Consider the following 13,168-nt stretch of genomic DNA (forward strand, 5'->3'; position numbering starts at 1 on the left):
TTTAGGTCTGTCAGCTGGCCACCATCAAACCGATAGTTGGGGGAATATCTTTAGTCACCGATAGTGTAAAAGTATCCGTGACTGCACATGTTCCTGTTCCACCACACTTGAAATCAAGAATTTTAGACCAAATATAATGATCGTATGCGAAAAGCATACAGCTTAGTAACACTAGAGGAATAAGTTATTGAGTTAACTCAACTATCGATAGTCTGTGCAAATAGGCTATACTAGCCTCTAATGGTTTTTTTATATTCGATCAGCTGGTAGCTATACGATTTGGTTGTTATTCATACAATTAGGGTATTGAAGTAAAGTGCACTGAATTTTTGTTGTGTACAAAATATTTACGTTAAACTCTAGTTTTACGCAGACATATTATTAGTTATCTATTTAAATATTTATGAAAATGCACATATTGTCGTGACTTAAAAATATCCGTGACAAGTAACAGGTTTCGGTTCACTCACATCTCTATGTTTTGAGCAAATTATATCTTGTATTGGCCAAACAGAGAAACGACCATAGATAGGGTTTATGTTGTCGTTTCTTGCAATGATTTAAGTGTATTTGCAATAAAGTGTTTAAAGCTACGCCTAAAGTTTTTCTCATCGCTGGACATGGATATACTGGATATCGATGAGGCATTAAAGGATGATTCATATATGTAAGTGCTGCAGTGGTGTTGTTGTTGCTGCTACTTGCACAGACTGAGCAGGAGACATAATGCTATAAATACTTATGATACTCCTTGGCAGATTTCTTGCGGACAAGAACCATGACGATGTCTCCAATATACTTCAGCAGTGGAAAACGAATAATCAGCCGCAGTTGCACTCGCAGTACAACAATGAGCAGAGTAAGCCTTTCATACATACCTATGCATAGTGCATTTCACACACACAAACCCACACACGTTCGGCCATATGCATGTAAATATGTACGAATGGGTACTCATGTCCATGCAGTCATGTGCAGTTGCGCTTTCTAAAAACAAAATTAGGTTAAACTGGCGGCTACGTTGACAAAATTTGGACTATATGAGGTGGGCCGTACTCGTTTCCGTACATACCGTCGTCTTCCAAGTGGTTTTCGCCTTAATTGGCAAGCGCCAATGTTATTGTTACGGTAATTAATCAACCATCCACACACACATACCGTCACATCCATATGCGGTACAAGTGGACAGCTGTGCGTGGTCTACGAAAACTCGCCAAGCAAATATGGCTAGAATCTTGTGTAATAAGTTAAATAATTCATGACTCTCAATTACTTCCTGTACAATAATACGATTTGATCAAGAGCAACAACTCTAGCACGCAAGACAGCACTTGAAATCGATATATTGGCTTGTAATTCAAAGATTGAGAATCGTTAACGCGGTAGTTTCAAAGCAAAGAATATACATATATACATATATTCTCACATTTATAGATTTATTTCACTGCACTTCAGGTCCTGACTTGGCTTAAGGGCAGATGATAGATTGCCAGCAGATCGATTATAAATCCAAACCATAATAAGCGCCTACTGTCCCCCATGTCTTGTCTCAATTCCTAATCTTGAAGAGTAGCAACACCATTACAGTGACTGTAAATTGAAGTTAAAAATACTTTGGCTGATAATCCAATTTGGGAGGCTTAAGTGTGGCCAGACAGCAATCCTGCCGGAATTTCTCAACCCTGCCATTAACCGTAATTCAGTGATCTTTACATACATACATTTTACGACGCTAGTTTTTCTGCGCAATTTACGGTTTTTGGTTTAATTAAACAAACGATGAGGACCCTAACTAATGAGAAAAGAACGGCTACCACCCGTTGCGTGCAAATGAAGGCGCAACCGAGAGCCGCGTTCTCAAGAACCGAGAACCGAGGGCTGAACGACTTGAAGAAAAATTTCCAAAACAAGGAGACTCTAAATGAGTACATACAATTTTTGATGTCCGAACCTTCGCACGTGACTGCCTCAATCATCCTAAAAAAGCTGGATACCATTTGTAATCAGTACCGCACGGCTAACAAAGCCATTGTGAGCTGGTCCACGGTGGTACTGTTAAATTGCGAGGGCGTCGCCGATGCGTACATTTTCCTGGCTCTAAAATATCTCATCACGCCAGAGGCGTTTGAGCCGTTCAACTTTAAGCGCAGCAGCGTGGAGGACAATGGCGCATGCGGATCACTTGCGTTGGACAACCTATTGAGTTCCAACCGCTTGAGGCGGCTGCGCGATAAATTGAACCTGGTGTTCAGCTGCAAGAACATTCGCATAAGCGTCATTGAGGGCTTACCCGAACACACACTAAATACCGAAATCACCTCGGAATTCATAGAGGCAGCCAAATGTGCTCTGCATTCCTCCTACGATGCCGACACTCGCACTCTCAACCTTTCACGCTTTCACGCCAAGCCGGAACTGGGCCCTCACTTTTGCCCTTTGTACGTGGACAAGTTTTTTGAGTGCGTTCTGCATTTAATACTGGAGCAAACGCCTCGGGTGTCCAAAATCATACTCAGCGACAACTACTTGTGCTCGCTGAAGGCATTTGAAGTCATTCCCAATGGAGTGTTAGACGGCCTGGAGTGTCTGGACATTAGCTCGAATAAAATTCGCGAGTTGGCGGATCTACAATGTCTGGCCAATCTGAAACTGAAGAGTCTAATCCTACGTGGGAATGGGATGGCCAAACTAAAGCAAGATGAGATTCTAGCCATTCTTCCCCGACTCCACAAACTGGAGGGATGTTTGCAATCCCAGTGCAAGCAGGAAGTACCCATAGCTCTGCCAAATTTAAAGCTATTCGATAATACTGACGCCAATGCCGTGCTGTTTGTCAAAGACTTCATCAAGTATTTCTACCGGTTTTTCGATCAGCCCAACCAACGCTCCCAGCTGGAGCAATACTACCATGAGGGAGCCACTTTGTCCTTGAGTGTGCCAGAGACGATGAAGCAGGTCTATGCGTACAGACTCTACAATCGTAATTACAAGACCACACAGTCCATGTTTGCCCGCTCGTCCAAGCTGCAGGTTGGTCGTAATGCTGTGATGCATGCCCTGGGTCGATTCCCCAAGATGGAAACCAACCTCCCAGGTGCCACAGTAGACGTCCAGGTGATCACTTCTCACGTGCGCAATGTCACATTGACTGGCCACTTTATAGAGCACAGTCCGACTGGCAGGGATCTGCGAAACTTCCAGCGCAACTTTGTATTGGAACTCCAAGAATTATCCTCTGTCTGGTTGATAAAGACCGACATGCTCTGCATCATTCCACCCATTGAGGAAAAGATTATGGACGAACACTTGGAGCCAGAAGAATTGTCGTGCTTGGATACCTTGGGAATGGCTGTGGAGCAAATGAACATCAACGTGGCGTCACCCCAAATGTCATATACTCCCGAAAGACTTTGCGAAGATACTGTACTGAAGGAAATGTCAAAGAAATCTCCAGAAATAAATTCACTCGATGTTATGCCTCGTTTGGTGCCTATCCCACCTCTCGAGTCGCAATCAGAGGCTACCCTGCTACCAGGAACAAATGATATTTCGTACTTGGAGCGAGAGATCGATGAAACTTTATTGTCCGATGATACCGATGAGCTCGTCATCAATGAAGATGTGCTCTTTGGCGATTTTGATCTATTATTATAAGTCATTACACTCACAAAATCACAATAATATAATAATATAATTAATAAAAATAAGAAGTCGCCAGTGTTCGCCCAATCAATCCTAATCCATATAAACAACTTGTATCATTGTATCCCCTACAAAGCCTACAAACACAACTCGAAGACCTTCACCCGCCCCAAGCGACGGAATCTGGATTTCGTGAGTACTAATTCCCTTGAATTCTTTGTGCTTAAGTTGTTTCCACATCTAATCCCATCCGTACTTCTGCAGACCCAAAATGTATCATCAATCAACGAGAGTGGAGCTGGCACAGGAGCGGTTAGCGGCACACCGTCGATGCTGCAGCTGGAAATTGGCGGTCTGGTTACCACAAACATGCATAAATCCTTCCTGCAGGACACATCGCCGCCGTCTTCCATTTGCTCTTCCATGAACACGGAGAGGATGAACAACTCGCTGATCACCTCAGCGGACTTTACCAATCTCAACTTTCTCCAATCCACACTCAGCCTGCAATCGGAGATGAGCCTCACCACCACTCTGACCAACCAGACGGACAACGGCATGAACGGTGGTGGGGGGCTGGTTAATGGAGGGGGCGGCTATACGCTCAGTGACATGATCAGAGATCGGAAGGCCCTGGAATCGCTGACAATGTGTGAGGAGGATGGCACTATGATCAAGGACTCGCACATTGGACAGATCGATGAGATATCGCTGACACTGAGCAAGACCGCATCCGGCTGCAGTACAATGGACAACAGCACGGAGAGCATGTCCAATCCTCTGGCGGCAGATCGCACCATCCTGATGGCAGCTGTCCCTGCTCTCTATCCACCTGCGCTGTCCCTGGTCCTGGGCGAGGAAATGATCGGCGATACAACGTTTAATCTGGTGGATAGTCTCACCACTTGTACGCCCATGCTTCAATCCGAGTCTGAATCCTTGTCGATCGACGGCAATGCCACCTTCAAGCGGGTGCCGGCGCCGGCGCAGCCAGCTTCGACTTCAACTTCAGTTACCACTCCGTCGGATGAGACGCTGCTCCTGGCTGGTCGCCAGATGAACACAACCTTCACGGATGGCTGCAATACTCCAGAGGCCCGGTGCGAGACACCCGAAAATATCGACAGGAAGCTGGCCTCTCTGACAATGGAATCATCCACGCCACTGACCACAAACATCCGTTCCCACTACTACCACAACAATAACAACAACAACAAGCAAGGGTACACGCCCACGCTGAAGGGGCGAGGCGGCATTGTTGATGTAGACATGAACTTGTCACCCATAGTAGGCACCACGCCCCAGAAGGCCGGTGGGCGACTGAACAACACCTTTGAGCCGACGCCCAAGACAGCGGCTCCATTCGATGGGGAAAAGTTTGTGTTGGACACAATGGAGATGCTGGAGCAGATCGAACAGCCACTGGATGGAACCTATAGCCTGCAAATGTCCGAGCAGCACAGGCAGATGCAGTGCGTGATGGATCTGGCCGAGGCCGAGGTGGAAATGCTGGCCCAGCAGGGCGATGAGGAGCAGTTCGAGCACATGCTGGCCGAGCTGGGAAAGGTGAATGTCCTGAATGAAACTCAGCTGAAGATGCAGAAATCTCTGGAGACCATCAAGCGACGTTTTCACAGGGATGAGCTGGAGGCGGAACCTGCCGAGCAGCCCGAACAGCCACTGCAGCAGCAGTTGGAGAAAGTAGAGACCACTCCCACGCTCAATCAGAGTCACTCCAGCAACAACAGCAGCAGCAGTACAGGGGAGCGCCTCCTCAGCCGTCGCAGTCGCCTCTACGATGATGTCAATCTCAGTGTCATGCACGGCAGCAACGGCAGCTCTGCCAGCTGCAACTCCGCTTCGTTTATAGTGCAGCGCAGGGAGGTGCCACAAGAGGATCAGCCGGTTTCTGACACAATGCCCAAGCCGGAGGAGGAGCAGCAGCAGCAGCAGACTGATTCGCCTACCAGCTACAAACTGGCCGAGCGCCGTGAGCGAGACCGCGACCGCTTCAAGACCATCAAGATAACAAAGGAAATGCGGATGCGCGATGATTCGCAGCAGGAGATTATAGTGCCTTGCATAGACGACGAGCCGCAGGATCAGTTGGCGGAAGAACAGACAGCGGAATCAGAGGATCTGCCATCGCAGAGACAGGGTTCGCCGCCAGGTCGCCTGTCCCGGCGAGATCAGAACCCGTCCGTCTACTACAACAACAGCAACAAAGCGGAAAATAGTTCGAGCAACTATTTGACCTATAAAAAGCCCAAAGATAAATCTCTGCTCAATCGTCGACAAGTGCCGCAGGAGGCGCAGATAGCGGAACAAGCCCTCTCCACCACGACCACAACCTCCACTCTACCCCAGCCGCGTTCCCTCTCACGACCGCGCTACATCAGCGGTCTGCAGAAATTCTCGATGGTTAGCAAGGCCACATCCGCCGGAGCCGGACTGAATGCCACGCCAGCAGCTGCAGCCCCGACTACGGTCGCAGAGGCAGCTACATCGAGTGGAGAGCTGAAGAGTCCCATGGGCATTAAATCCAAGTCGTTCCACAACTTATCCTCCACCATGAGCGGCATTAGTGCTCCACGGCCCAGCTTGGGTGGCGGATTGCGGAGACCTGGCCAACAGCCCAGCAAGTTAATGGGCGGACTGCGTGGACCCGTGCAAGCACAGGAGGTGGGTACACAGATTCGCATACTCAGTGGGACATATTTTGATGATTATATTTTTGAATGTCTGATTTTCTCCAGCAGGAAGAAGCAGCGGTGTTCAAGGTGCCCAAATTGGTGAGCGGATTGCGTGGTCCTCCGCTGTCAGGTGCAAAACGAACTGTGGGCAATGGGCTGGCCCGTCCCTCTTCGGGATATTACAGCCTAAGCGTTAAGGCGGCCCCAGAGGCAGAAACTCCAGAGGTTAGTTAACATAAAATTAGCCAGTTATCTCGTTTGTTATTTCTTAATTTAAATTATCCATTTCAGAGTCTTTCGTCGGCCTCCTCGCGCGGCAGTCTCTATTGTTACAAGGACACCAGCAAGGCTGCTGCTACTGCTGCTTCCAATGGCGGAAATGTTCCTCAGCCGAATCCCTCACACATGTTCGATACCCAGGTGCTCACCTCAAAGCTGACGCAAGTGACAACGGGTGGCACGGGCATACCGAAGCCTTCAGGACTACGGCCGCCCTCCCAAATGAAGCGCAGTGGCTTGCCACGACCCTCCAGCATTGTTAGGCGTTAGGATTGACACCTAACCAGCCAGCCACCTCCCCTCGCGTTTTAACTCATTTCCATGTTTCCATGTGCGTATCCGTATCCGTAAATTATCCCTTTTTTGTGGTCTTTGTTCCGCTCCCTTTGTGTTTATGTACCATCCATCAGCCCCCCCACACGCTACATTTCCGAATGATCCACATGCCTAGTGAGTTCGAAGCACTAGCATTTATGTTTATGAATTAATATTACGAAAATTAATGCATTTAGTTGAAAAAGAACCAGAGAACATGGCGACTTATAAACCACAAAACAGACACACATAAACAGAACATATACCCTAATATATAGAACAAATACACACACACACACACACACGAACTTTGCCTTACGAATTATTATAAACAAACACACAAAAATAGAAAGACGATTGAAAAGAGAGAAAGAAGATTGTAAACGAGAGATAAATAGCTGTATATTTTTGTAAAATCAATGCAAAAATTCTATTAACGTTATTTGCTGTGTAGCGTTTTGAGTGCTGCTGCAAAAGTTAGAGATGAAGCGAAATCGAATAAAGATTACTATAATTAATACAAATATACAATAAGCTCTGCTCAGTGGCCCCCGCAGTGGATGGACCACACAAAATTAAAAATTAACAAATGAAAATTAAACGAAACGAAGCGACTCAAAGTAAAGAAAACAAAAGAGAAGAAAAGAAACCTAACTCTAAGACAAGAGTATTGACGAAAAGTGTTATAAATCGAACTTATATTATTACTGTATAACATTATCACATATATATTTGCAAGTATAAACAATATAAAGAATACTAAACGACAGCAATATGAATTGTCTACTCAGAATATTTACACGACGAGAGGGCTTATCTATCAACTGTTTCTATTTTGATATCTTTTCCAATTTTCTAAATTGTCCCCCACAATTCGCAAAGTGAAAACGATCATAATAATTTCTTATTCTTGTAAACCATCACAGAATTTTCTATCATTTTCATTTATAGTGAAAAGAGTTTAAGTTGAAAGTGAAACTAATATGTTTTGTAGCCTATCCACGTGAAATGGCATAATAAAATGAATTGCTAACTATGCAAGAAAATAGTATAAATCCTGGGCGATCTATCGACAAAAGCTTCACATCACCCACGTATGCATATCCTAAGTTAAGTTTAGTCATGGCCTAACCCTAATGTAGCCTTAGTTTAACCAAAAGTATTGTATTGGTTCAACGCATTTTCTACCCTCTCATCATATTAACATTACTAACCCCAGGCAATGCAAAAGCCTTCTGCAAGTACTCTGTATCCTAGCGCTAACCCATTATAAGCTTTAACCCGATTAGGCGATGATATTCCTGGATCGAATTTAGTTAGCCTCTAAGACCCACTATGGATTATAAGTTGTTTTTTGCCAACGCTTTCGTATGAACCCCCTACAGTCAGTTCTGGTCGGGATCCGTCTAGGATTGGTCATAATATTTGAATAAGAATAAAAACCAACCGTTCCAGCCAGTCTTTTTTGACCAAGCCAGACTTTCAAATAAAAATAAAAACCAGACAACTTTGTGCTACAATATGTTTGATGATTATTTATTAACGTTTTGGGTTAATTGTTACAATTATTGTTAACATTTTTATCCAGTGTAATTGCAGATGCCCCACTTGCACTTCCGCACCGAGTCCGAGGCGGGACGACACCAATTGTTCTTCCAGGAGCAGTAAATCACCGTCGGTGGAGCCACTGAGCTTATTGTTGGCGCAACAGACGAGGTATCTGTTGCAGCTGTTGAGGGGACTGGAGTCACTGGTACCACATAGACAACGCGACGGATTTTGAACCCCGAGGCGACGTGAATGAGGACGAGAGCAGCCAAAGCACAGATCAGAAAGTGTTTCATTATTGCTGTTGTCTAAGTGGATAATGTCTTCAGTCTTTGATGCCACGGGTATTTATACCAAACGATTTACAGCTTGAGCGTGCTTATGTTTTGTCAGCAAATAAATGGTAAACAGCTGTGACACAAGGCCAATGATTGGAAGAAGTATTAAACCATTTCCGATAGCATTGCATCTAACCCTGATGTAAGCTAGATTTTGCTGGTAACTTATGGCATAATGTTTACTTACTGTTCAAATATGTGACCCTACCATGCTGCACCTTTATCCAAATGTATCTTCGGCTCCTATATCCCACTGGCCGACTGCACACATAGAAAGTGTATATGCACCTCTGGTTATGCTGCTTTTAAAACACACAGCATCATAGCATTGGGGAATTCTTGGCAAGGGAAAGGCGTCGCAACATTCGGACTGGCAGTTTTCTTGTAGCAGTCGTGGCGCGTGCATCTTTTGAGATCGAGAATTTGGATATAGCAGCAGCAACACCCAGCGAGAGCGACAGACAAGACCAGACCATAGCAGACAGGAGCAGAGAGTTGGATCAGTTTTCATTGCGGCCAAGGGAGAATAAACAGTAGAGCTGTGGAGCTGCAAAGAGAGAAAACGCTGGAATTCCTGCGAGTTTTGACGTTTGTGCTGCTGTTCCTCATCATCTCCTTGTACCTGTATCGATTTGCATTCTAGGATCGCCCAAGGAGACTGTCTAGGGGAATTTGGGTGAGAAAATTTACACCCTCTCATTGATTGTGTAATCACAATCACAAATACATAGAGTTCTCTCTCTCTCTCTCTCTGTGTGTGACTTTAAATTCATTTTCGATTCGTTTTCTTTCGCCCTCTCTATGATCTGTCTGTTTCTGGCTGCCTGCTCTTGGGTGGGACCTTGACGTGGTCTAATTAAAGCCGCAGCAAAGATGCCCAAATTACCAGCAGTTGGCATTGATCTTGGTACCACATACTCGTGTGTTGGCGTTTTTCAACATGGCAAAGTGGAGATCATTGCCAATGACCAGGGCAACCGCACCACGCCCAGCTATGTGGCATTCACGGAGTCGGAGCGTCTGATCGGAGATGCCGCCAAGAACCAGGTGGCCATGAATCCAAACAACACAATCTTCGGTGAGTCTCCCCCAAGGCCCTTCCCCTGCTTTGTTTCGTATCTAGCATCGAGTCTGTTGTTCTCCCAGCTTCCTTTTCTTGAGCCTCTTGATCTATATTGAGTATCCGCGATCTGGTTTAATTACTGTCAAAATATTCATGAATGAATTCCGCGCAGAGATTGTTTATTATCTCGCTTCTCGATTTATTTAAAGAAATTCTCACTTGCTGGCGCCAAAATGCAGGCCAGGCCAGCTCATGAGCATTTCTGCACCGTCTCACACCTCCTGTGATGCGCCTCTCCTTTGGTCTTTTGACATATCCACTTGTTGTGTCAGTTCTCTCGCTCTCTCTCTCTTGGTGCCCCAAATGGCTGCCACCTTCGCTCGTGTGCCAACAAAAATTGCTGCCATGTTTATTGGCATAATTTGTGTCAGCCAAATAAATGCAAAAGCAGAAAAGTATCTTGTGGAATGTCCGAGAAGCGGGAAAAAACATAAATACTTCTAGGGGATGCATTGGAATGTCTAGGAAAATGTTCAAAGATTTTGCAGTAGTGGGAAAACCTTAACCAATTAAAATCAAACTTGCTGCTTTAAGCTCTATTTTCTGCATACATTTCTGGGGTATTTCCATATATTTCCTTACATATAAAATACCTTTCTCTGAAACTTCCTCCCGATCTTCAGACACTTCTTCTATTTTATCTCTTCATTTCCCCATCGCTCTAGTTTTTGAGAGATTTGCGGAGCAGGTCTAATGCAAGTCTTCTTCTCTTCTCTTTTGTACTTTCATTTCAGTGTCAGGGACCGAATAGAATAAAATAGTCCAGAACTGCCAAAAAGAACACACAGATACAAATACCAGACCAGACCACAACCATGTCCTGTCCCCGCCCTACCCCTCTCTATATATGTGTTAGATAATAAAGTGAATCTGTTGTCCAAGTGCGCCGAGGGTGTTTCATTTTAGATTACTGTGCTCTGACTTGCAGATGCTAAGCGGCTGATTGGACGCAAATTCGATGATGCCACCGTCCAGAGCGACATGAAGCACTGGCCCTTCGAGGTGGTCTCCGACAACGGCAAGCCGCGCATCCGTGTGGAGTACAAGGGCGAGAAGAAGAGCTTCTACCCGGAGGAGGTCTCCTCGATGGTGCTCACCAAGATGCGCGAAACGGCCGAGGCGTATCTGGGAGGCTCCGTCACGGATGCAGTGGTCACGGTGCCGGCCTACTTCAACGACTCGCAGCGCCAGGCCACAAAGGATGCGGGCGCCATTGCCGGGCTGAATGTGCTGAGGATTATCAACGAGCCGACAGCTGCGGCCATTGCCTACGGCCTGGACAAGCAGGGCACCAGCGAGCGCAATGTTCTCATCTTCGATCTGGGCGGCGGCACCTTTGACGTGTCCGTGCTGACCATCGAGGACGGCATCTTTGAGGTGAAGGCCACCGCCGGCGATACTCACCTCGGTGGCGAGGACTTTGACAACCGCCTGGTCAACCACTTCGTGCAGGAGTTCCAGCGCAAGCACAAGCGCGATCTCGGCCAGAACAAGCGGGCCCTGCGCCGCCTGCGCACCGCCTGCGAGCGGGCCAAGCGTACGCTGTCCTCCTCCACCCAGGCCAGCATCGAGATCGACTCTCTGTTTGAGGGCATCGACTTTTACACCTCGGTGACGCGAGCTCGCTTCGAGGAGCTCAACGGAGACCTGTTCCGTGGCACCATGGAGCCGGTGGCCAAGGCTCTGCGCGATGGCAAGATGGACAAGAGCCAGATCCACGACATTGTGCTGGTCGGTGGCTCCACCAGGATACCCAAGGTGCAGCGCCTGCTGCAGGACTTCTTCAACGGCAAGGAGCTGAACAAGTCCATCAATCCGGATGAGGCGGTGGCCTACGGCGCAGCCGTCCAGGCGGCCATCCTCCATGGCGACAAGTCGGAGGCTGTGCAGGATTTGCTACTGCTAGACGTCACTCCCCTGTCGCTGGGCATCGAGACGGCTGGCGGTGTGATGACAACGCTGATCAAGCGGAACACCACCATCCCCACCAAGCAGACGCAGATCTTCACCACGTACGCGGACAACCAGCCGGGTGTGCTCATCCAGGTGTACGAGGGCGAACGCGCCATGACCCGCGACAACAACATTCTCGGCAAATTCGAGCTGTCGGCCATTCCGCCGGCGCCACGCGGTGTGCCCCAGGTGGAGGTCACCTTCGACATCGATGCGAATGGCATCCTCAATGTGAATGCCCTGGAGAAGTCGACGGGCAAGGAGAACCGCATCACCATCACCAATGACAAGGGTCGCCTCTCCAAGGAGGACATCGAGCGCATGGTCAACGAGGCGGATGCGTATCGGCAGGCGGACGAACAGCAGCGGGACCGCGTCAATGCCAAGAACCAATTGGAAGGATACTGCTTCCAGCTGCGCTCCACCCTCGAAGACGAGCAGCTGCGTAGCCGCATTAGCGACTCGGACCGCGACACGGTGCTCCAGAAGTGCAGCGAGACCATCGCCTGGCTGGAGGCCAATCAGTTGGCCGAGCGGCAGGAGTACGAGCATCGCCAGCAGGAGCTAGAGCGCATCTGCAGTCCCATTATTGCGCGACTCTATCAGAGTGCTGGCATGCAGCAGCCACCACCAAGTGGTGGTTCCGCCAATGGGCCTGCAACAGGTGGCGGCGGCAGCGCTGGACCCACCATCGAGGAAGTTGATTAGAGAATTTGATTGTTCTCTTTTCGAAACAATGCAAATTGACTGTACTACCCAAAAGACTCTCCAAATTGAAATTCCTTTTGAAATGTTCCTTCCTTCACCTATTCCTTCAGTGCAAATAAAGAACCAAACACAAGGCAAATAATATCAATGGAGAGCTGTAGGAGCTGTAGGAGCTGTAGAGAGGATAGACGAAGTGATTTTGAAAACACAAAATTTCATTTATTTCTATTTACTCCCGTATGCAACCAACACTGAACCTTAGATATGTTGTCTACCTTTTCGTAAGTATATAGCATAGGTATGTACATACACATAAGTATACATATATATATATATACGGGATAGTATGTATGTGTATAGGTGTATATAGTGAATTTTCTTTAACGTCTTCTATAGCTTGTATTTTTGTGGAACGGAACGGAACGGAACGGAACAGAGCTCTATGTATAGATAGTAGGGACACAACAAATCATGGAACCAAACTACAGTCAACAACCATGGTATCAAATACTCGTTAGCTATTAGTTAATTACAACAATCAATCGATCGATCGAGTTGGGCTCTTCTAG

General features: G+C 47.1%; 4 protein-coding genes across 9 annotated transcripts; 3 read left to right on the plus strand and 1 right to left on the minus strand.

Annotated features, from left to right (window-relative positions):
- Nucleotides 1-481: 481 nt before the first annotated feature.
- On the plus strand, nucleotides 482-7,811 carry LOC117580092. Of its 3 annotated transcripts, none has more exons than XM_034266344.1 (6): nucleotides 482-667; nucleotides 759-859; nucleotides 3,779-3,834; nucleotides 3,907-6,324; nucleotides 6,399-6,560; nucleotides 6,627-7,811. In XM_034266344.1, exons 1-6 carry the CDS (start codon nucleotides 621-623, stop codon nucleotides 6,882-6,884), a joined length of 3,042 nt encoding a protein of 1,013 aa, XP_034122235.1. In that variant the 5' UTR covers nucleotides 482-620; the 3' UTR covers nucleotides 6,885-7,811. The 3 variants fall into 3 exon arrangements, with proteins under 3 accessions (XP_034122235.1, XP_034122237.1, XP_034122236.1); XM_034266345.1 differs by having other exon boundaries at nucleotides 483-667; nucleotides 6,402-6,560; XM_034266346.1 differs by lacking the exons at nucleotides 6,399-6,560; nucleotides 6,627-7,811 and having other exon boundaries at nucleotides 3,907-5,317; nucleotides 5,374-5,582.
- Nucleotides 878-3,772, plus strand: LOC117580094 (nuclear RNA export factor 1). Its single transcript, XM_034266352.1, has one exon. The coding sequence runs from the start codon at nucleotides 1,780-1,782 to the stop codon at nucleotides 3,652-3,654; it is 1,875 nt and encodes a 624-aa protein (XP_034122243.1). The 5' UTR covers nucleotides 878-1,779; the 3' UTR covers nucleotides 3,655-3,772.
- Nucleotides 7,812-8,443: 632 nt separating the features above from the next.
- LOC117580099 lies at nucleotides 8,444-8,920 on the minus strand. Its single transcript, XM_034266360.1, has one exon. It carries the CDS (start codon nucleotides 8,771-8,773, stop codon nucleotides 8,510-8,512), a length of 264 nt encoding a protein of 87 aa, XP_034122251.1. The 5' UTR covers nucleotides 8,774-8,920; the 3' UTR covers nucleotides 8,444-8,509.
- A 252-nt stretch (nucleotides 8,921-9,172) lies between these two features.
- LOC117580093 (heat shock 70 kDa protein cognate 1) lies at nucleotides 9,173-12,738 on the plus strand. Of its 4 annotated transcripts, none has more exons than XM_034266351.1 (4): nucleotides 9,173-9,403; nucleotides 9,459-9,491; nucleotides 9,684-9,893; nucleotides 10,867-12,738. In XM_034266351.1, the coding sequence occupies exons 3-4, from the start codon at nucleotides 9,689-9,691 to the stop codon at nucleotides 12,597-12,599; spliced, it is 1,938 nt and encodes a 645-aa protein (XP_034122242.1). In that variant the 5' UTR covers nucleotides 9,173-9,403; nucleotides 9,459-9,491; nucleotides 9,684-9,688; the 3' UTR covers nucleotides 12,600-12,738. The 4 variants fall into 4 exon arrangements, with proteins under 4 accessions (XP_034122242.1, XP_034122240.1, XP_034122241.1 ...); XM_034266350.1 differs by having other exon boundaries at nucleotides 9,174-9,403; nucleotides 9,678-9,893; XM_034266349.1 differs by having other exon boundaries at nucleotides 9,173-9,491.
- Nucleotides 12,739-13,168: the final 430 nt, after the last annotated feature.

This window comes from Drosophila guanche, unplaced genomic scaffold, assembly GCF_900245975.1.
Source record: "Drosophila guanche unplaced genomic scaffold, DGUA_6, whole genome shotgun sequence".
In the NCBI taxonomy this organism is placed as follows: Eukaryota; Metazoa; Arthropoda; class Insecta; order Diptera; family Drosophilidae; genus Drosophila; species Drosophila guanche.

What these genes read in the sequence shown, in the direction of transcription:
- LOC117580092 (XM_034266344.1), top strand. Translation starts at nt 621, where the DNA reads ATGGATATACTGGATATCGATGAGGCATTAAAGGATGATTCATATAT. An exon ending in GCAGTACAACAATGAGCAGA is followed by an intron (nt 860 to 3,778) that starts GTAAGCCTTTCA and finishes TCCCCTACAAAG; the next exon opens with CCTACAAACACAACTCGAAG. An exon ending in AGCGACGGAATCTGGATTTC is followed by an intron (nt 3,835 to 3,906) that starts GTGAGTACTAAT and finishes GTACTTCTGCAG; the next exon opens with ACCCAAAATGTATCATCAAT.
- LOC117580099 (XM_034266360.1), bottom strand. Translation starts at nt 8,773, where the DNA reads ATGAAACACTTTCTGATCTGTGCTTTGGCTGCTCTCGTCCTCATTCAC.
- LOC117580094 (XM_034266352.1), top strand. Translation starts at nt 1,780, where the DNA reads ATGAGGACCCTAACTAATGAGAAAAGAACGGCTACCACCCGTTGCGTG.
- LOC117580093 (XM_034266349.1), top strand. Translation starts at nt 9,689, where the DNA reads ATGCCCAAATTACCAGCAGTTGGCATTGATCTTGGTACCACATACTCG. An exon ending in TCCAAACAACACAATCTTCG is followed by an intron (nt 9,894 to 10,866) that starts GTGAGTCTCCCC and finishes TCTGACTTGCAG; the next exon opens with ATGCTAAGCGGCTGATTGGA.